Consider the following 21,750-nt stretch of genomic DNA (forward strand, 5'->3'; position numbering starts at 1 on the left):
AAATAATAAAATATGAATCTCGATATAAACGCTATTTACACAGGCCTTCCACACAGGTGCCCAAACCTACGATGTCCCCACGTATACCATGACAAGAAGCTGTCATACAATGCGATGTTTGATACATTCCATAGTTAAAAAAGTACAAAAAAAAGTGTTCATGTAGCTTTAGTATATATTTACTTACTGAAGTACACGTTACAACATAGTAAAATATCACATTTAGGTGCATATAAAAAGTGGTTTCTCGAAAATATTACAAAACATAGTTCTAAACATTAACATTCCAAAATACATATTTAAATTACACGCATGTTGGCCTTATTGCATTGCTCAGCACTAGAGTGATCCCTTAAGGTTTCACTATGTTGACTGAATCCACCATACATATTATGGAATCCAACATGCCACATAATGTAACAGACTTAAAGTGTATTTTCATGCTTATTTTTCAATACTGAAACCATGTTCATTTCAAGCTGGTCCTCACCACTACTTTACCAGTTTATTCACTAAATTTTAAACTGCTCATTAAAACTGGCTCAAGAGGGTATTGTGTAGTTCAGTATTTGCCCTATAGGTATGTGTACTTTAAATGTCTTAGAAAAAAAATGGGTACGTTATCGTCAAACCACATATCAAACCAGGATAAAACCAGTTAAGAAAGTGCAATACTTCAATACAGGAAGTGGTCGGATGTCACAGTCTCAACTGACAGGCTTCAGTGGTTAGGATCTCATAGGCAAGGCACTCTGTATGAATGAAAGCAGGCATCATCAATATGAAGCAGCAGCAAAGGACTCCAAGTAGCTTTAAGTGGTTAAGTGCTTACCTGGATCTTAGTTTCCACAGCTTTGCTCATGATTGCACTAGCGAGTGAGTTCTTCTCTGCATTCTCTTTATTGCACAGTGGTGTACCACCTGGAGTTCTGAGGAATAAGATAAACTGTGTTACTGGAAGGACATCATGTGAAAGCATATTTCTGTTGTGCTTAGTTAGCGTATAGTCAAATGCTCAGTAAATTACCGGTTAACATAGACTTTTTTGAGTTGTACACTTGGCTTCAAAGGACTTTTGATTGACGTCCTAACAAGGAATAAAGAAATTAAAGGTTTTAAAAGAGGACATATACCATATAACAGTCTCACTGTTGATGAACTACAGCAGATAGTTGGACACATTCGAGTGGCATTATAAACTCACATGCCAATGTTAGGCCTCTGAGGTGACAGGAAGCTACACCGAGTGCGTCTCAAACGGACTTTCTGCAGGTCTGCTAATGTGACCAGAGGGGATCTTTTTCCATCTGGGGACATCTTCACAAAAGCAAGCTGTTACTCTCAAGGTAATTCTCTCTCACACACACATACACACACACGGAATGGCAAGATGACAAAAAAAAAAGTTTATTTACCTGAACTTTATGTTTAACAATTACTTTTCTTAGCTGCACAGCCTGTAGATCCCGTAGAGTCACTGCAACATGTCGATCTGACTTCTCCTAAATAAAATGTGCAGGAGAACTTAATATTGAATTAATAGAATGTAAAAAAATATAAACATGGGTGACCATTTTAATTTCATAAATCCCAATAATTCTATTATAACTGTTAGATACACTTGCCCAGTAACAAACATATTACATTGGAAAACATATACCAATATAATATATATATTTAAAACATTTATATATATATATATATATATATATATATATATATATATATATATATATATATATATATATATATATATATTATATTTATATATATTTATAAAAAAGTTTGTGTTTGCTACCTGCAGTGACATAGATGCTGGTTTCTTTTTGAGAAACTGGGATAGTTTCTGTGGAGCTTGCACAGTTGTGGATGGTGGCAGAGGTGGAGGGGGAGGTGGAGGGGGAGGTGGAGGAGGAAGAGCAGAAGGCGGAGGAACAGAGCTGTGTTGCTGCTGTTGTGGGATGATACCATCTAGCTGTCCACAATGGCAGGCAGAACCTCTAAGTTCATGAACCGTCTTACACACACATGCAACAGAGAATGATTGTACACAACAAATAAGTCAATCAGAATAACAAGTAAAAACTAAAAGAAAATGAACAATAAATCTGACTTACTTGCACACTAGAACGTAGTAGTCGTACTTCTGTTTGAAGGTCTTCCACCCTCTGGTGGAGAATCTCCACTTGCTGTGCATAAGCTCTCCAGAAAAAGAAAACTTTCCAAAACCCGGTCCACATCTTCAAAGGGGAAACAGGACAGAGAGAGACCTGGTTGATACCCAGCATCAACATGCATCTTGGGTGATCTGATCACAAGGTACTGCCAAAACACATAGCTGTATGCACCTGGCATTTTGAAAGCTTCTCAAATGACCACTTGTGATTGGATTTCTTACATAATTTTCAGGACATCTCAGAGATGCATTGCAGCCCCTTCACAGTTGCACTTAGTGCAGGCCACATGATATAATCACCAAGGACGCAAGTTAACGCCAGGTGTGAACAGGACCGGAGAGATTGCTTGCTACCTCTAGGTAAACAATATTATTCCTTACCTGGCTGATTCTGTCATGACATTGCTGCATAATGCTTCCAACTGCATGATACAAAAATCGGTCTCCACTCTTTGGAACAGAGGACAGTTGCTCACTGTCTCCATATTTGATCTCCACAATGGATTTTATATTTCTTTTGACACTTGGGTCAATTGTACTTTTTCAGAGAAAAGCAAACAGAATACAAAGGATTGTGATAAATATGCAAAAAAGACAATACAGTACTGTAATATATGAAATAATGTCGGTGTCTAGTCCCAATTTCAATTAAGACACTGTATACGTGTTACAAGAACGACACCCCACTTTCCTATCTAGCTAAATACTCATCATTTATGAGCCTTTATAACTAGCTAGCCAGCTAGCCTACCTCTCTGGAAGAAGATACTCACATGTTTAACTGACTATTAGATATCGGAGTTACCGACTTCTTGGTCTTTAAGGCCCAACGTCGACTGCTTGCACTCTTTTTCCTGCGCTTCTGGAAAGCTCTGCCGAGAGCCTATGAAACAAACAAGATACTATAGGCATAGCTAATGCATACGATGGCTTCACACCGGGTACATCGAGACAAACTTGCAAGATAAACTCAAAGTTTCAACCATAGAGGTTAGGTTATATATTGTCAATGGACAATAGCTAGCATATAAAGACGTCTACCAACTAGGTTTGGCAACTAGTTAACTAGATAAGTAAGGAATTTAAACTTAATGAGATTTTTGTGCGAAATGTTAAAGAAAAGATGACTATTGCGCTCCTTAGATTCAACAACAAACGAATGATCAACGAATGAAACAGCGATAAACAATACTTTAAACAGACCCCGAATCCAGCCATTCCAGTCAAGATCCTTTAACCAGATTTTCAAAAAAACTTCCGCAATCTTTTCAGCCAATCAGACAGCGTGTTACAGCGTTGCGGGAGCCTCGTGCTCTTATTTGTTATTGAAGTACCGACGTCGGCACGTGGGCCGTTCCAACAACCACCGCGTCATTTACTTGTTGCATAGCAACGAAATAAACGGTGGTCTCCGAAGGGACAGGGATTATTTCATTACATGGTCGCTAACAGCTAAAACTACATTTTAAAGTGTGACCAAAGATCATGATGTAAATAGATATCTACGTAAGTCTTGGATGTATCTTTAGAAACCTCAGGCCTAGACGTACTTTAATTAACCTTTTAACTAAACATCATATTTTCGACTAGTTTTCTAGCTAGCCAGCTGGGTAGTTATTTCTAGGAAAACATGTCTGAAAAGGTTCTTTGTAAGCCCACTGAGCTCTACAACATCCTTAATCAACACAACCGCATCTCAAGGCTTGCAGAATCGAACTATCTTTGTTTGATTGGTAAGAAGCTAGACAAATATCCTTAGGACGTTTCCCTGTCTAAGCTATCTAAACCTCATAGTTAACATTATAGCCTGTCAATAATGTTTCTTTAATCATTTACCTTATATGACATCTAACATAATAAAACAATATTACAATAATACCAGCCTAGTATGTGTACATACGCGCGGTTGCGGAAATCAAACCATGGTGTTTTGTATCATTGATTCAGATGCTCGTGCCGAAGGCCCGTATTATTGCAGTCACGTGATCACTGCCAGAAACGCTAAATGGGTGTGTTTTATAGTTTTACATCCACATTACACACAAGTACATTATTTGTATCTTGCTTAATGGAAATATTGCCATTACCAGTTCCTTTTTAGATTCAGGTCAGTAGAATTATCCTACGTATCCTGTTAATCATAAGTTTAGTTAGCTATTGAACAGTTAGACATAAGCCTATGAGACCTATGAGTTATATATTTATTGAACTATTTTTCAATATATCTAATGTTTCAAGGACCAGCCATTGACTGCGCCAACAGCCTTGCAAAAGCAAGCCGATATCCAGTTCAGATTCTTATTGGAGGATATGAGAGGTTTTCTGCAATCTACCCTTTCTTCAGAACACAGAAAATCACATACACGATTAGGGTAATACACTAAACTAACGCATTTGGCTTCTTTCTTATTAACTGCAGTGTATATGCCTAAATAACAAATGCACACACAAATGCTAGCAACAGAATCAGTACATACAGGTTTTTTCTGTAAGGGTGAAGTGTGTTTGTGTATATGTATACACACAGGAACTGGAAAACATGAAGCCGTATCCAGTGGAAATTTTGCCTGGCCAACTCTATATGGGTAATTACAGGCATGCAACAAATCCTCGTATTCTCAAAGATCTGAAACTCACTGCACTAATCAGTATCTCTGAAGACAGCAGTCTAATGTGAGTACTTATAGTCTTTTGTGTTTTCCTCATTTGACCATTTGCCATTTGGACAATGAAAAATGAACAACAATTCAAACTCAGACTTTGAAACAAACCTTGAAAGTGTTTTGCCAACAAGGTTTGAAAAAGGAAGCTGCGCTATTCTGTACATCCCAGTTGCAGACTCTGTGGATGCTGATTTGTATAGTTCTTTTGAGCAAGCATCTATTTTTCTAGGTATGGATAAGTTTTATGTATTTTGCACACATATATGCATTTTACATGAAATGTAGTGTATAAATAATTTTAACAATGCTGTGAACTGTGAAAGCTCCTGATGTCTGTTCTTTGTTCCAGCCTCTCGTCTTAACACTGGATCTGCTGCACTCATATGCTCAACTCATGGGATTAGCCGCTGCAGCACGCTGGCCATGGCCTTTCTAATGCACCACCTAAAATACACACTCAAGGTTGTATTTTCACTGAGAATCACTCAGTTGGTTGTTTATTTTTTCTGTAGTCAAACACATCTCTTGCATTCAATACACAACCAATGGTTTTAAAACATTTTTAAGGGTTTTAAACATTTTTGTTTACATTAAATTTCTCTTCTTGTTATTCTTAAACGTAATGGCTATCTATCCATTCTTTCTCCTCTATGCTGTGGTGAGCCAACATGTCAAAGTATAAGCAAACTTTTGAGTTGTTAGACACAGTTCCTAATTTTGTTCTATTGCTTTTGAACTCACTGCATTCATATCCCTGCCTCATGTTTTCAGAAAACATCAATTAGTTATTTCTTACTGCATTGTTACAATGTCATTGACAGTGAATTTAAATAAGCAAGTCAGTAATGAAAAATATGTATATATGTGAAATCATTTTTATAATACAATCTATCATAATTTACTTTCATTTTGGCTCCCACTTCTACAACCTCGCCCTATTTATTTAATGTATGTCTTTACTTGTGCAATTTGTACAGTACTGTGATGCTGCAATTTCCTTCAGGATCAATAAATTGTTTTCTCTTATCTTATGTACTGTGACGTAGACTGTCACTTAGGAAGGCTAAATGGGTGCTCTGGCTGCTATGACAGTGAGTTGCTCTTTAGTCCAGTGGTCAGAGCTCATGTTTACGTCCTGGGTTTGAGTCCTGGGTAGGATGGCTATTGTGGGTTAATCCTTGTTTAAATACATTATAGTTTATAACATAGTTCACAAATGTTTGACAAACAGTCATGGAGTAGCAGCATATTGTATGTGTGGTGTTTTGTAGAATACACATCAGCAGTAATTGTCACAACAAAGCTGAACATTGTTGTATTATGCATTTTTAGGAGGCATGGGGTCATGTTCATCAGTGCAAAGCCAACATGAGGCCCAACCGAGGATTTGTGCAGCAACTCTCCAACTGGGAGCTCCAAATAGTTGGGAGAAAAATTACAGATATTTCAGAGCCCAATTACTGAAACGTTTTCAGTTGCTTTAAGGCACTGTTCTTTCACTCCACTGACTCTGTTTAGACATCCTGAATGAATACTGGCTTTTGTGTTATTATAAAATGTAATGCATTTTTTTGTTTAATATATTATCATTCATTAAATAATATAACGAAAAGAGAAACTTGATTAGAGTCTGTCATGAAATAAATACAATTTAATTAACAGTCTTGAGTAGTAGCTGAGATCGTCACTCAGGAGAGTAAATGTGTGTTCTAGGTATGGACAACTAATGTTCCTGATATTAGGCTGAACTGGTCTGATTCATGCAAACCGAAGTGTCTTTTAAACTTGATGGAAGTACTTCGAGTCCTTGAATGTATGAAATGAAAATCATATTAGCTAACTAGTTAATTCAGCTCCACTGCGATATGGTAACTTCTCGGTGGTCCAGGATAGGAAAGGGCGTGGAACGTAAAGTGACGTAATTTTCCGCACCGTCTCGTACGGTCCACGTACGAATGAACGAACGAATGAACTAGCAGGCTAACTAATTAGCTTAGCTTAGCAAACGACGGGTAGTTGGGTGGACAGTGATTCGGTGATTATACTATTTATAGATAGATTAGCTACATAAGTAAAAAAAAATATCTCACGATATGTTATTTAGCCCAACATCTTTATCTGAATGTTTACAGGAATGGGAAGATCTCGAAAAGGATTATCAACAGGTCCAGGTAAAAGGTCTCGAGATTTTATAACCAGTCCTAGAATATAGATAATGCCTGCTAGATAACGATGGCAATAACTGTTTTTATATAATTATAAAACGTGGTCTATGAATTAGGTTAATTAACATAGCTTCGCCAGCCAGTGTGATGTCCAGTTTGGATAATTGTTTTTTCTTCGTTGAAATTAAAAATTATCAGTGGTATCTAATAATAAAAGAACAATAATAGTAATTAAGATGCACATGTGACTTAAAGTTAAATCACATTCTATAGCAGAACAATGTCAGTTAGGTTAGCTAATTTAATTATCCGTGTACTCGACTGTCTGTCGCCCTTTATGTCGAAGGGTGCCTGCTTAGCATTAGTTAACTAACGTTGCTAGATACCGTTGTCATGTAGTGTCAAAAACAGCAACGGAATTACCAGCTATTAATATAACTTGCCTCTCTGCAGCTAGCTACAATAACATTTGTGTAATGCATCAGCTAACCTAACTAGTTACCTAGCTATGTTACCTATAGCTATGTGACCTACATCTGCCAGACATTTATATTATCCAGTCTTTCCTTTGTATAGCTTAGCTAACTTGACTAACGCTAAATACCGACCTAGCTAGCCAGCGTATGTAGATTCACTTTAGGCAAGTTAACTTTAACCATGAGTGAGTTTCTTATTTTCGATTGCTTTTAAGGAGACCCATCGTTTATATAAACAAAAGCTGGACGAGGTTTCGAAATTACAACATAACTGTTTAGCTTCTATTGCACGACAGAAGAAAAGACTGAAGGACCTCTCTGATTCACTTGAAGAGTAAGTTTTAATAGCTTCGTCGCTTTGGCAAAAGCTGATTTCAGAACGATGTACGATGGCGTCTATGAAGTACCACATGATAAGCTACTCTTTCCTATACTGAAAGCAAATGTACGTATAATTACTACAATCAGGTGCATCGTTATAACACATTATTGTTTTTGTCAGATGCAAGCAGAAAGGGGTTCCAGAGGACATAAACACAATAAATGGGATCCAGGAATCCATGAAAGAAAGGCCAAATATATTTTTTGAGATGGAAGCCTTCCTTCCAAAGAAAAACGGGTAAAGCAAATGGTAGACGTGTCATTTGCCTGGTAGCCACACCATCTGTAAATATTACCAAACGTGGTCGCCACATTGTTCTCAGTTTTGTCTATACAAAACAGGTTTTTGGATGTCAAATTACACTTAATTAAAATGTTAATTTACAAATAATTCTGTATTTTATACAGTGACGTTAATGCAAATCCAATGTCTAAAATTCTAATTTAAGTTGTCCTGTAGGTTATTGTCTTTTGTGTTATGTTTTCCTTTTCACATGAAACACTTCCCCTGCTGTCTGTTCTAGGTTATACCTCAGTCTTGTTCTTGGAAATGTGAACGTTACGCTACTCAACAAACAGTCAAAGCAAGTATCTGATGAAAGATTATTCCTGAAATGTGTATTCTAAGACTACACCAAAGTGCCATTAGGTGTAATTTATTTTTTAATATCCTACAGATTTGCTTATAAAGATGAATATGAGAAGTTCAAACTCTGCCTGACTGTCATTCTCCTATTCTTCTCTTTCACGTGTCGATATTTGGTCAGCTATAGGTATGACCAGCACAATTTGTATATTTCTAAGATGCATGTTTACTGTTCTAGATCATTTATTTCACTATACACTTTTATTTGATATCAGAAATAAGAAATGAACACTTTGCCATCCCTAGTCATCTTGCAGTCATCGTGGTTCGTTGTTATAAATGTAATTCTGTGCTAAGCTATTTAACAGTTTTTTGAGAGAAAAAAAATGAATGTTTTATTTATATTAACAAAGTTTGTTTTCTCCTGCACAGAGTGGTAGATGCACTTCTCAATTTCTTGTTGGTGTGGTATTACTGCACATTGACTATAAGGGAGAGCATCCTTATTAATAATGGCTCCAAGTATGTAATACAAGTTCAAGCTTACTTTTGTATGTTTGCAGTCCATTTGCATATTATACATTAAATACATAGTAAAAAGTTAGTTTTGAATGTAAAATAATGTCAGTAAACAGCTAGGTTTTGTTTCTGTTAACACTGTTATCTTCTGAATAATGTCATTGAATGTTTCAGGATCAAGGGGTGGTGGGTATTTCAACATTATGTCTCAACGTTCCTCTCTGGGGTAATGCTGACTTGGTAAGAGTGACTGAGTGCCTTCTTTTATAGGGGTTGTGAGAAATGATGTGTAATACTACTTAACAGTTGTCCAAAACTAAACTAAGCACAAATATACCACTTTTAAAGCTGTAACTGGTATGTTACACACTTGTATTGTACTGTTGTTTATTGGTAGACAGCTTCTTTCTTTTGATTTATATTGCTTGGCAACATTAAGTCTATAACAGTTTTTAAAATATTCTATGTCACTTGCACTTTTTATTGTGGATTAGGAAATCCAGTAGGGAAAAATACTTTCACAGTGAATTGCCTTGCAAAATTATATTGCTGCACATTTAGAAATGAAAGCATTCAGAAACTTTTTTAAAGGAGAAAATAGCATTTATGTTTTCTGCTGTCCTCTGTGTTTAGGCCTGAAGGAGAGCTCTACCAGATGTTTAGGAATCAGTTCCTGTCCTACTCTATGTATATAAGTAATAGAGCTGCTTTAAGTCCAGATATGATCTATTTCCTATTCAGAAATTTGCAGTATATGTGTGGAAATGCAATTGTAAGACCATTTTTGTTTTCCGGGCAGATTTTGTCCAGTTTCTTCAGTACTACTACCAGAGTGGTTGTCTGTATCGTCTTCGTGCCCTGGGAGAAAGGCACAACATGGACCTCACAGTTGGTAAGATACATGCATAGTCACGATGGTTTTCAAACCTTATCGGCACATTCCTGATACTAGCAATTGTGTGAAGAAATGTATTGATTGATGGTTAAAAATACATATGCTGCAAGAAACTCCAGCAAGTTGTGGAGATTTTTTTATTGAGAGAATTTCAATTTTTGCTCACAGAGGGTTTTCAGTCCTGGATGTGCAGAGGCCTTACTTTTCTGTTGCCCTTCCTTTTCTTTGGTCATGTGAGTGTTACAGTGAGCATTACAACAAGTCCTAGTGAAGAAAATGATCTGTATAAGCATGATATAACTGAAACATTTGATTAAGTGTAGTCAGATTAAAACACAGTGTACACAGGAAAAACTTGGTATAGTTACGTATTCTTCTGGAGTGACCTGAAGTTTCCAGTGTCGAATATATGTTTGTGTCATCAGTCTACAGTTTTGTAAAATGAAGATGGCATTGAGTCTATGGTAGTTTTCTTATTTTGTAATATACATTTGCAGTTTTGGCAGCTTTACAATGGAATTACCCTTTTCCAAATGGCTCAGCTGCCAGAGTGGAAGGAGTGGCAGGTGAGAAAGTGTTTAAACAACATCCTATGTCCTCCATCTGGGTATCAGAAACAATAACAATAACAAATAACAAGCCATTTCATGGTTTTGTGAATTTCTAATTAATACTAGACTCAGTCAATACACTATCACTGTAGAAGTACAGTTTATATTAACAAACATTTGAATTATAAGGTGAAATTTTGTTTGAAATTATTTGATATTCTATAGTTTTTTCTTTTAATTGTTGCAAAATGATTGTTGATAGTTTCTCTTACTTGTCTGCAGGTCCTTATGTGTGGTTCCACTTTCCTTGTGCTTTTCATGGGAAACTTTTTCACCACACTCGGTGTAGTTTACCACAAGTACACAAATCAGGACAAAGCTAAAGATTTATGAATGTGAAATTTAAAGCAAGATGTCAAGTTCTCTCCCATTAATTGAATGAGTCTCTCAAAAGTAATTTTTATACCTTAATTTGTACTGCGTTTATAAATGTAAAGCCTCATTGTTGCAGCCTACTGTATGCTTGGATTCCTTTGTACACTGAATGTGTATATAAATTATCTAACTAAATTAATGTTTATGAACCCCAAATGGAAAAAAAAACCTTGTTCAGGAAAGTATTAATTTATTTTTCTTACAGTTTTCATGTTCTGTAATGTCATTACATTTCCAAATTCAGAATAAAAATGGCTATGACAGTGTTTAATGGTTATTTCAATGTGTTCTCACAATGTACATACTGTCCATGTATAGACTAATAAAGGCAATGCTAGACTACATTAATGGGAATTCACCAAGCACCGTTTCATGGTTTTCATATGTTGGAAATAAGGGTGGTAACTCATGTACTGTGTTCAAACTCAGCTTTTCTATATTATTAGATTTTGCAATGTATTTGCCAGGTGTCTTGTGTAACTTATGATTTGTGAAAGTCTAATAGACTACTAGTCTTATTGGATGCAGCTACATTCAAAAAGCTTTATGAAATGACATCAGATAATGGAATGATAAATTCCACAGAAATGTCTTAGGGCTGCTATGGGAGTGCAATGTGTACCCTACACGCGCACACACACACGTATGTGAAAATGATCGTGTGTGTTACCTCAGAAGCCAAAAGAGGGCACAGCCTTCAAAGTTTAAAAGCATTATAGGTTGTTGACAAAATATACCTAGAGTCCCTCTGTGTTCCAAAACTATACTACACAAAGTACTATTCTACCGTAATGTTTTTGTTCTCTAAATTTCTATGCGTCATGCATTCTGGCTGGCATATGATAAACAAAGAAGACAGGCCAATTAACAGAATGCCAATTAAATTAGGACTAATGAACAGCAAAAGCATATAATCATAATTTGTTTCCTGGCTAACTGTATCAGTTAGGCTAATGGGAGACTGCGTTTCTACCCACAGGTGTTAACCATAACCATAATACTAGTTTTGCCAAATAAAACCACATTCATCTCCCTCATTTCTCCCGAGGTGAGGAAAAATTGAGTGCTTTGTAGCTGTAAGTCTGACCTCTGACGTGAAGCCTGAGTTGCAGTACAGCTCCCTGGATATCTTTGTCCTCGGGTCCTGGCATCCACGTGAATGTTACTTTGGCATGTCCCACCATCTTTTTCAGAAGCAACTTGTTTATCTACTGGTTTCCCTCTTGCAGGGGACTGGAGGCAGTCCCAGAGATAAGGACACGCCCCACTACAGGGTATGAATCTTACGTCTTCTGTTCTCTATTACTCATAAAGATTTTAATATTTTTATTTTCATATGATCGAGAATTTTGGTTTTTAATATTTCCCAGGAAGCATCATTGCCAAATGATTTTCTCAAAATACAGAGGAAGGGGCAAGAATGTGGAGAGACTGAGACGCGAAGGTGTGTGAGCTTTCCTCTGTCAGCGCACTCATTTGTGTGTAAACAAGGTAAAAAAAAAAAAAGCTCTGTCTCACATTGTGATGATGTAGATTTGGTTATGGACATTAAAACAGTATTCTCTTCCATTAGTTACTTTTAATCAATTCTAACCAAAACAACACAACCCTTGGTGTAGCTATGTTTCTGTGACCTATCACATTGCAATAGTGCTCTTCACCCTTCATTTACTGGATTCTATCTTCTTGGCTATGAAGATTTTTAACCCAGTTTCTTTGTTGTGGCCTATTCTGAAACTACACTGTGGTCAAGTTGGCCATGGTCATATCAGCAGGCCAACATCATGAAATTAACACGGTACAACCTTACAACCTAGATTTTAAAACATAAAGTATGTGTTTTTGTGTACCTAATCAAATTCTCATTGTTAAAATCAGCTTTGATTAAGCATTAACCTCAATTAAGTTTATGGCTTAATGTGTTTAAAAACTGCAAATGATCTCTTAGAGGGAGGAGGGTTCAGTAAATAGCCATATACAAAGCCTTTAGCTGATTTTCACATGCCTGTATTGGTTGGTTGTTGCTTTACAGCATTTTACTAAACGTGGTGTGCTGTCAAACACAAAGAAGCAAACAACAACAAATCATTAAAAACAACCATTAAAATGCATCCTATCTCTGATAAAAAAAGAATCCTGCTTTCTCAGAAGATTGTGGTGTCTGTCAGTCTAACATTTTGTTTCACCATCACCTAAGAAACAGTATGTCTAAGAAGATGACTGACAGCTTATATGTAAGGCAAAATAAACTTCAGGAAAAGGTGTTTGTAAAGCAGGAAAAGAAAACTCCCTCCAATTCTCTCAGTTCCCACTAAATTCATACTGCAGGGTCAGAGTCTGACACAGCTTCACAGCTTCTGGGTGATGTGGTTTCTCTAAAGCATGTGGTATCATGTTGATAATGTACACTTTTTTTAATCTCTAAAGCATGTGGTGTCATGTTGATAATGTACACTTTTTTTAATCTCTAAAGCATGTGGTGTCATGTTGATAATGTACACTTTTTACCCCGAAAGCATGTGAATTAATGCTTAATAATATACACTTTTTGTAGCATGGCATCTCTTTGACATCTGACATTTTTACACACCTTGAAGAAAATTAAGGAAATTGGTAATTGGTACTAAGATACTACTATATCTTTGATAACTGCAAGGCCAAAATATATCTACATCTGGTAAGTGGGCACATGAACCAAATATGCATATTTACTATAGAATAGGTACATAGTGTTTTTGAGTTTGTGTGTGTGTGTGTGTGTGTGTGTGTGTGAGAGAGAGAGACAGAGACAGAGACATGAGCAGGAAGGTGGAGGGGTGGAGGTGGAAGGAGAGAAGCAAGAGAAGGAGAAGGAACAGCAGTAGATGTCTTTGTCCTGTGCCTACCCTTCCCTGTTTCCTGTGCTTTGTGTTTGGGAGGAGTTCTCAGTGAAACAAGGTGGATGTTTCTGGTGGATGCCCAGAGCTTCTCGAGTCATTGATCTTAGTTTGTTCTCACTTAAAGGTCTGGCATTTGTTTTTCTTCTACTGTCATGGTTGCATGTTTTTAGAGCAGAATAGCAGCAGCAGACAGGTCAGCTCAGGACAGCCTGGCCTTTGTAGATGACAAATGGTGGTTGTTACATTTGTGTGCATATACAATGACTCAAACACTTGTATACACAACTTGCAGTGTAAGAAACATGCAGACTGTGTGATCTTTACATGTTACATCTCTGCCTGTCACCAATTGCTTATTTGAAGTACTTATTCTCCCATCTGCTGAGAAAGTTTCCAGAGGACTCTTAAGATAAGGAATGATGTGTCTGATGGTGTGTTGTATAGAAACCTCAAAAATGTCTTTGGCTACTTTCTTCAAAACTGAAAGACTGGGTTATCGGAGAGTCCATTATAATGTCTTGTAATATCATGTCTTTATCCTTCTGTTGAGGTGTATTATTATTATTAATTTGGCTAATTTATAAATATCATTTATAATTTATTGATGCAGTTTGTTTTCTCCACAATCCTCAAAAGTTTGTTCTCTATTCCCTAATTTTTCTACTATGAACATAAGAATTCTGAATTAGAAAGTTTTCTGAGAATTAGCTGAACTTCACTATTTTGTTTCCTGACACATATACTCTAAAATCCCTTGATTTCCATTAGCTGAACAATCACTCTGAGTTTAATTCAGAGGCAAAATATCAACATGTTTCAATGTCCCATTCATTCAAACAGAATCAGTTTGACTATTTAATATCTGTGTTCTTGTTTTCTTTCTCTCTCTCTCTCTCTCTCTCTCTCTCTCTCTCTCTCTCTCTCTCTCTCTCTCTCTCTCTCTCTCTTCTGCCTTTTCTCCTCCAGAGCAATATCCATGCAAGGGGCAAGTTTCATTGAGAAAATGAAGAAAACTGTGAGTTTGAAAAACAAACAATTAAAGACCTACTTTAATTTCCATCAATAATTCCTGGAGTCTTATTCATCTAAATTGATTGTAAATAAATTTATTTCCCCCCAAAAAGGACTTTTAACATAATATAGTATAGTTGAGGTAGTAAAATAGCATAGACTGCAGCAGAGGGAGTTGTTGTTCCTGGCTTGTGTTTTTCATTTACAGTCTCTAATCTGATTCCCACTTTTAGGACAGAAATATTGTGGTGTTTTATGGTTCTCAAACGGGCACTGCAGAGGGGTTTTCTAACCGCCTGGTAAAAGATGCCCGGGATTACGGTATGAAAGGCATGGTAGCAGACCCAAAGGAGTATGACATGGTACCGAGCTACTTTATACTCTCTATATACAATAAGATGTGTGTTGGGGATATAAAATGGTTATAACATTAGGATCATTATCATAGCTTAGATGTCATTTTCCTGTGTTCACTGTTTTATTTAGAGCTTTCTGAATAGCAGATATTTTAAGTGCATTGTTCACTAATAACTGTCTGACGGAACAGTTCTAGCCAGTTGGAGGTGCTATGCTTACACTACAGCCTGTAATATTATGTACACTTTGGGTATTTGCATGATTTTACCTTTGTGATATAAACTTATAGTACAAATAAATATGAATTTAATTCATACTCATTTCTCTGCTTCATCATTAAAAATTCACAACTCAAGAACTCCCAGGCGTCGTGTTGAGACCTTTGTCCTATCTGTCTTGTTACTAGTCTGAGCTATGTCATCTGCCAGAGATCACCAACTCCCTGGCAGTGTTCTGCATGGCTACGTATGGGGAAGGCGAACCTACTGATAATGCTCAGGACTTCTATAACTGGATGCAATCGACAGGCAACAGTCTAGAGGGAGTCCATTTTGCAGTAAGTATTGAAGCCTTCCTGTCCTCCTACAGCCAGGCATGAGAAAACATGCATGGAAACCACACCTATCATAGATCAGATAGATCAGGTGACATAATGAATCTTATCTTTGACAAACTGTAGCTGTAATGTTTGGCATCCATCTCTTTTTTTTCTTTTCTTTTAACCCAAATGAGCTTGTGTCAAATATCAAGAGGTAACCCTACTTTTTATTGCTGTATGTTTGAGAATGTGGTTATTAATATGTTTCCCTCTAGCAATTCGCAAACTGAGCTTTGAATGCAAGAACTAATAGCTAATGGTAGACATAAAGTGACATGTTATAGCTTAAACGTTTGTTTGAAAAAAACTTTCCTCTTCTGACCCCATTAATGGATGTGGAAGTTGTTCTTGACAAATGGACATCAGACTAGATTTCCAAGTCTTGTGACTTGTGACTCTGGTGCTGGCTTGTAATGAAGGCTAAACAGTGGAAGTATTGTGGAAGTATGTTATAGTGCCTGTATCTCTGGTTCAGTATGAAATCACCTGGTTCTGTAGAACTCTGGAATACTAGGTGTAACTTGCTTGGATACTTGCTGGAATACTGTGTAACCTGCTCTATTGCTTAGCAGGTCAGTTGAATGCTTGCTGCATATAAAAAGTGCATCCAATTTGCATTACAGTTGTCCCCTTAAAGTAATAGTTTCCATGTTATTTATGGGATAGCTGACTAGTGTTAAATAAATGTCTATTATAATGTCTTTTTGTCTGTTTAGTAAAATAATTCACTGCAGTCAGAAACTGAATTAATTTCCATCACCTGAAGGTGTTTGGATTGGGGAATAAGACCTATGAGCAATTCAACACCATTGGGATATATACAGACCAACGTCTGGCAGAACTTGGAGCTACGAGAGTCTTTGACCTTGGCATTGGAGATGAAAACAACAAGTACGTGTATGCCATAGAAAATAATGTATTGTAAATTTGTATTGTAAACTTTGTATTGTAGACTTTGTTCACTGAAGTAGTAGATTTTGATGTTTTGTAGCATGGAGGAAGACTTTATTTCTTGGAAGCAACGGTTCTGGCCAGCTGTGTGTGAGTTCTTTGGAGTGCAAGCTACAGAAGAGGAATGCAGGTATTCTTGTTCTCAATGTCATTAACAGAATCTCAGTGTCTGCTGCTGTCTTTGTTTCTATTTAGCATTCTTATTTCAGGATTTAGACACTTGTAAACGCTGCCAGTAATTACATTTTTTTTTAACTAAACCAGGGCTGTACGTTCTTTCAGTTGTACTGCCCTGAGTAGTATTTTATGACTATACCACATAATGAATGTGTAGCATCCATTCTAGAAATACCACAGATATTTTACTGTATGTGCGCATGAATAACCACATTGTATTTCACATGCTTTGAATAGGTGGGGACATCATAGGTGTGCATTAAACGCAGACAGTGATCAGACATGAGGCCTTTTTATGTTTACAGCTCTCGGCAGTATGAACTGGTGGTCCACCACAACATCAGTATGAATGAAGTGTACACAGGAGAGCTGGATTGTCTTATGAGCTTTCAGATCCAGAAATTGTGAGTTCCTTCCAACCAGTTACTAAAGATCAAAACAGAAAATCTGTTCTTTCATTTAATAGTCAAGTATGGATACATCAAATTTTCATTTCAATCCAACCCACACTCCCTGTTCAGTACGGGAGTACATACAACAAGTACATGAATGAGTAAAATGAAAAATGAAACAGAATTTAGTGACCTTTTGTTACACAGTCACAGTTAAAGCAAAATAAAAATGATACAAACTGAGTCTCAAATGCATGAATTTCCAGGGGTATAGATAAATAAACTATTTAAACAGCATGTTAAATATATGGTGTTTTTAAGTGTGCATAGCAGATCTGGTAGCCTTGTTTTAGTGGGCTTGGAGTTGAATGAGCATGGTATGCCTACTTTTAAACCAGTTTTAGGAACAGTCTTAATGCTTATGAAATAACTCATAAAGGGATTTTTTTAATGCTTGGTCATTTCTGTAATGGTATATTTAATTTTTTTTTCATTTAAAAAACAGCATTGGGTCACTGTGCCATGCTCATTGCTTGGTGATTCTAATTCCAGCAGTATTCCAGCAGAGAGCCAATGTCAGAGGCACAGTTTGCCATAACCTCAATTTATAGCTGTTTCAGCACCATTGCCTGTATGTCTGTAGCAGATGATTCATTCTGAATGTATAGAGACCCCTCAGCTTAAATCATGCGGGTCCATGGTCCAGAACATGCGGGTCCATGACGTTGGCCACATACTTTGTCTAGGTTAGTTTTACTTTAGTATAAAGAGCCTTAAAGTGTATTAGACTGGGATAAGCACTGAAAGTTGTTTCACTTCAAAGCACTGTGCCAGGTTTTGCCAGATATTTCTATAGCAATATTTTATACTTAGTCAGCTGTGATCCTGTCTAATGATGCATTTTTAAGGGAGACAGTTATGTTAAATATACTTCAGATTTTGCCTTTACAATGCCCAGGGGTTTTTAAGAGATTGCCTAATGCTGAACTGATCTGTAAATAGCTATGCTGTGGTAGAGGTTTTCTGAGAAAGCACTAAAGCCAAAGTGCCATAAATGTAAAGAGCACTATATTATTGTCTGAAGTCAGACTCTTCTAAGTAATGAATATTATACTTCGGACTAAAAAACAAAGGTTTTTCTTGGTATTTCTATATAATAATTTACCATTTACATTTACAGTTCTTATTTAATGATGTAATACAAATTACTTTTTTTACCCAGTAATTATAATTTTGTCTAATTTGTCTAATTTTAAACTGTATTTGCTATTTAGGCCTTTTGATGCAAACAATCCCTTCTTGGCGCCTGTAATTGTTAACCGTAAACTGAACAAGGGACGAAGCCGTCATTTGATGCATTTAGAACTGGATATCTCAGGTTCTAATATTAGGTAATGCTTATATTTTTATTGTATTTTACTATGCAACGCTCATTATTAGTTATCTATTTACTTAGCCTTTTGATTTATATGACACCAGACAATGTTAGGTGTTATTAAAATGTAAACTGTTTTTTTCTCTAAAAATCATAGTTATAATGCTGGAGACCATGTTGCTGTTTACCCTGCAAATGATGTCTCATTAGTGAACAGACTGGGGGAGAGATTGGGTGTCAACCTCGACACAGTCATCACGCTGAAGAATCTGGATGGTAAATAGCTTGACAAACAGGTTTAAGTGATTACACATGGATTACATTTGGAAATGCTTTTTGTGCATGTTTAAAATGCAGTATTTATTTCAGGATGTAAAAGATGAATTATTAAAAGCGTCTGTTTGTCTTTAGTGGATTCCAGTAAGATGTACCCATTCCCCTGCCCCACCACCTATCGCACAGCACTGACCCACTACCTGGATATCACCAGCCTGCCGCACTCTAATGTGCTGGTTGAGCTGGCGCAGTACGCCTCTGACCTGAAAGAGCAGGAGACAATTCGTAAAATGGACTGCTCCTCGGCTGAAGGCAAGGTACTGCTGTAGTTTAGTGCAAAAGGCCATTCGGTCAGTATGAAGCATCATGTGTTTTGTGAGAGTTCAGACCAGGTATATTAGAAGCTGAAAATATCTGGTTAAAAAGTACACATATCCCCTAATGCTCTTACTCTAGATCGCTTTTGATGTAATGGACTGGATCTAGAAACTGCACTTACACGGGGATTGTCTGCCTTCCCTGCCCGAGTCTGAGGAGGTTGGTTTGTCTCATTATTGTTAGGCACTGTACCACAGCTGGGTGCTGGATGCTGAGAGGGACATCCTAACTGTTCTAGAGGACCTGCCTTCCTTACACCCTCCTATGGATCACCTGTGTGAGCTGTTGCCTCGACTACAGGCGCGCTATTACTCTATCGCCTCTTCTGCCAAGGTGACGCTTTTGATTGTGGAAGTTGGGGATATGAGAGAGGCTCATGTTTGTTAAATTAACCAGCTCACACAACCATAAGAGCACTATACTGTCAATCCAAACACGCTACAGTACATTCAAGAGGAAGAGGATCTAAGGTGGGTAAAGCTGGTGGGAAGTGGTGAGAGACTGACCACAGATTTGCTGGTCAGACGTTCAAGTACTTGCAGATAAGCAGTGTCTTAGCCAGATTGTTTTCAGGTGCCTATGTTCTTTCTTCAGGCATTTGTACTCTGTGAGACTGACCATGCCTGTTCCTTAGGTCCACCCCACCTCTATACACATCTGTGCAGCTGTGGTGGAGTACACTACCAAGACAGGGCGGGTCTTCAAGGGTGTGGCCACCAACTGGCTCAAAAACAAAGTAATAACTGACAGCTGCCTGAGGCCAAGTGTCCCTATGTATGTCAGGAAGTCACAGTTCCGCTTGCCTTTCACTGCCAGTAAACCGGTTGTTATGATTGGGCCTGGCACTGGTATCGCCCCATTCATGGGATTTATCCAGGAAAGAGCATGGCTAAAAGAACAAGGTAATATAAATGACTTGCTAAATCAGAGCCTAGAAACCAAAATGGAAAGGTTTTTTTTGTTGTGCATGCATTATCTTTTCAATTATTAGAATAAGCAATAATTATGATCTCTTTGTTTCTGTCTTTTTTTCATGTCATAGGAGAGGAAGTTGGTGAGACAATACTTTACTTTGGCTGTCGTCATCGAAACGAGGACTTCCTGTACCAGGAGGAACTACAGGAGTTTGAAAAAGCTGGGGTGCTCACTCAGCTAAATGTGGCTTTTTCTAGGGACCAGAGGCACAAGGTGCAGTCATTTACTTTTGTGTACATGAAACAGCTCACATCTAGCATCTTCTTTTTGGGTTGTTTCAAGCTATAGATTTGAAATCTGAAATTTTAAACTACAAAAACAAGATACTGTTGCATCTGTTAAGAAATATTGTGCATTTGGCTTTATTTCCAGGTCAAACTAGTCCAATATACTAAAGGTAAATAGTGTTCTTACACAGGTCTATGTTCAACATCTCCTGAAGAAAAACAAAGAATATTTGTGGAAGCTGATACACTTCAGTAATGTACACATCTACGTCTGTGGGTAAGAACCAGACCTTTGCCAGCTAAATTCTGGAAATTTAGAACTTTTCCACACAGGTCACATCCAAATCAGTTAAAGAATGAGATTTCCACAGGACTTGCTTAGTTATCATCCTCAGGTAAGATTCTTCTAACCCAGGTCTCTTGCAGTGATGCACATAACATGGCCAGGGATGTGAAGGCTACGTTCCATGCGATCGCTGAGGAGGTCGGAGAGCTGTCTCACGCTGAGGCTGTAGACTACTTCAAACAGCTGACGATTTCAGGACACTACTCACAAGATGTGTGGAGCTGAAACTGAGACACCAACTTCATCCCTTTCCCTCTACTTAATTATTGTTGGAGTCTGTGTACACCACTGAACCCAGCTATAGGATACAGTGCAGGCATGGCATGCACAGTATGTTAATGTGACAATGAAACAGAGTTCCACTGCTACATAGTGAAGTCTCTTGTACACTAAATGCACAAAATGAAACCTTCATAAGCTAAAGTGGGTTAAAACACACAACCCCATCAATTCCTCATTACTTTGCAATACATTAATAATTGTGGCAATGCATCACTTACCCACCCAAAAACCTCTATTGGGAGACTTAGTGTTTTCTTTGACTTTCTCATTCTCTCTTTAATTTATTTGATATGAATACACTTTGAGTAACTTTTAAGTGAAGCTTTTGCACATGGGCATTAGTTTGCACTTTAGCAGAGTACAAGGAAATGTGGTTTCAAGCCCTTTAACAGATTGTGAGCAAGTGTGGTGTCAGGCACTTTGAGGATGTGTGATAAGTCATAGTAGACTAAATAACTAATAACAATAATTTTATTTTTTTAAACATATTTATTTTGAGTGAGGTTGTTGAACAAAGCTTTTGTATATTCACTCTGTCCTAGCTCTGCTCCTCACTCTTTGAGGACCTCAGACCAGTTTCTCATGACTGCCCCATGTTCTCGGCTAAGGCTTAGGGTGACTTCTCTTTTGCAGTTGTGGTCCTGATGCTGAGGAACAGGCTGGTGTTGAGCATTTGCCT

General features: G+C 37.3%; 4 protein-coding genes and 1 long non-coding RNA gene across 21 annotated transcripts; 3 read left to right on the forward strand and 2 right to left on the reverse strand.

Annotated features, from left to right (window-relative positions):
• Positions 1 to 71: 71 nt before the first annotated feature.
• prr11 (proline rich 11) lies at positions 72 to 3,449 on the reverse strand. 2 transcript variants are annotated; one of them, XM_035535689.2, is made up of 10 exons: positions 3,380 to 3,449; positions 2,950 to 3,059; positions 2,558 to 2,714; positions 2,118 to 2,240; positions 1,799 to 2,017; positions 1,416 to 1,502; positions 1,205 to 1,317; positions 1,028 to 1,087; positions 833 to 929; positions 72 to 752 (listed from the first exon to the last, which is right to left on the reverse strand). In XM_035535689.2, exons 1-10 carry the CDS (start codon positions 3,392 to 3,394, stop codon positions 729 to 731), a joined length of 1,005 nt encoding a protein of 334 aa, XP_035391582.1. In that variant the 5' UTR covers positions 3,395 to 3,449; the 3' UTR covers positions 72 to 728. The 2 variants fall into 2 exon arrangements, with proteins under 2 accessions (XP_035391582.1, XP_081558453.1); XM_081702327.1 differs by having other exon boundaries at positions 1,205 to 1,332.
• On the forward strand, positions 2,186 to 6,491 carry styxl1 (serine/threonine/tyrosine interacting-like 1). 5 transcript variants are annotated; one of them, XM_027006476.3, is made up of 8 exons: positions 2,186 to 2,319; positions 2,410 to 2,536; positions 4,124 to 4,185; positions 4,415 to 4,548; positions 4,704 to 4,849; positions 4,971 to 5,068; positions 5,189 to 5,301; positions 6,172 to 6,489. In XM_027006476.3, the coding sequence occupies exons 3-8, from the start codon at positions 4,182 to 4,184 to the stop codon at positions 6,301 to 6,303; spliced, it is 627 nt and encodes a 208-aa protein (XP_026862277.2). In that variant the 5' UTR covers positions 2,186 to 2,319; positions 2,410 to 2,536; positions 4,124 to 4,181; the 3' UTR covers positions 6,304 to 6,489. The 5 variants fall into 5 exon arrangements, with proteins under 5 accessions (XP_026862277.2, XP_081558455.1, XP_081558456.1 ...); XM_081702329.1 differs by having other exon boundaries at positions 2,304 to 2,536; XM_081702330.1 differs by lacking the exons at positions 2,186 to 2,319; positions 2,410 to 2,536 and adding an exon at positions 3,574 to 3,682.
• Positions 6,492 to 6,764: 273 nt separating this feature from the next.
• Positions 6,765 to 11,113, forward strand: tmem120aa (transmembrane protein 120Aa). 3 transcript variants are annotated; one of them, XM_027006465.3, is made up of 12 exons: positions 6,782 to 7,010; positions 7,696 to 7,814; positions 7,983 to 8,099; positions 8,386 to 8,445; positions 8,539 to 8,634; positions 8,880 to 8,969; positions 9,141 to 9,206; positions 9,600 to 9,661; positions 9,766 to 9,858; positions 10,030 to 10,094; positions 10,359 to 10,427; positions 10,695 to 11,113. In XM_027006465.3, the coding sequence occupies exons 1-12, from the start codon at positions 6,933 to 6,935 to the stop codon at positions 10,803 to 10,805; spliced, it is 1,026 nt and encodes a 341-aa protein (XP_026862266.1). In that variant the 5' UTR covers positions 6,782 to 6,932; the 3' UTR covers positions 10,806 to 11,113. The 3 variants fall into 3 exon arrangements, with proteins under 3 accessions (XP_081558452.1, XP_081558451.1, XP_026862266.1); XM_081702326.1 differs by lacking the exon at positions 10,030 to 10,094 and having other exon boundaries at positions 6,765 to 7,010; positions 9,600 to 9,653; XM_081702325.1 differs by lacking the exon at positions 10,030 to 10,094 and having other exon boundaries at positions 6,779 to 7,010.
• On the reverse strand, positions 9,865 to 12,067 carry LOC113575138 (uncharacterized). The gene is made up of 5 exons (XR_003410385.3): positions 11,935 to 12,067; positions 10,685 to 10,791; positions 10,385 to 10,464; positions 10,230 to 10,287; positions 9,865 to 10,125 (listed from the first exon to the last, which is right to left on the reverse strand). It is a non-coding gene; the product is annotated as an uncharacterized LOC113575138 (long non-coding RNA).
• pora (P450 (cytochrome) oxidoreductase a) lies at positions 11,970 to 21,580 on the forward strand. Of its 10 annotated transcripts, none has more exons than XM_081702323.1 (17): positions 12,153 to 12,338; positions 13,402 to 13,524; positions 13,622 to 13,850; positions 14,693 to 14,741; positions 14,971 to 15,099; positions 15,501 to 15,650; positions 16,459 to 16,583; positions 16,684 to 16,773; positions 17,126 to 17,224; positions 18,487 to 18,603; positions 18,745 to 18,863; positions 18,999 to 19,180; positions 19,425 to 19,574; positions 19,876 to 20,143; positions 20,284 to 20,429; positions 20,635 to 20,720; positions 20,870 to 21,580. In XM_081702323.1, the coding sequence occupies exons 4-17, from the start codon at positions 14,703 to 14,705 to the stop codon at positions 21,012 to 21,014; spliced, it is 1,845 nt and encodes a 614-aa protein (XP_081558449.1). In that variant the 5' UTR covers positions 12,153 to 12,338; positions 13,402 to 13,524; positions 13,622 to 13,850; positions 14,693 to 14,702; the 3' UTR covers positions 21,015 to 21,580. The 10 variants fall into 10 exon arrangements, 9 of the variants coding, with proteins under 9 accessions (XP_081558442.1, XP_081558441.1, XP_026862264.2 ...); XM_081702319.1 differs by having other exon boundaries at positions 13,622 to 13,784; XM_081702320.1 differs by having other exon boundaries at positions 12,189 to 12,291; positions 13,622 to 13,784.
• The last annotated feature ends 170 nt before the right edge of the window (positions 21,581 to 21,750 follow it).

Source organism: Electrophorus electricus, chromosome 19, assembly GCF_041902795.1.
Source record: "Electrophorus electricus isolate QZ-2024a chromosome 19, ASM4190279v1, whole genome shotgun sequence".
Classification (NCBI taxonomy): domain Eukaryota; kingdom Metazoa; phylum Chordata; class Actinopteri; order Gymnotiformes; family Gymnotidae; genus Electrophorus; species Electrophorus electricus.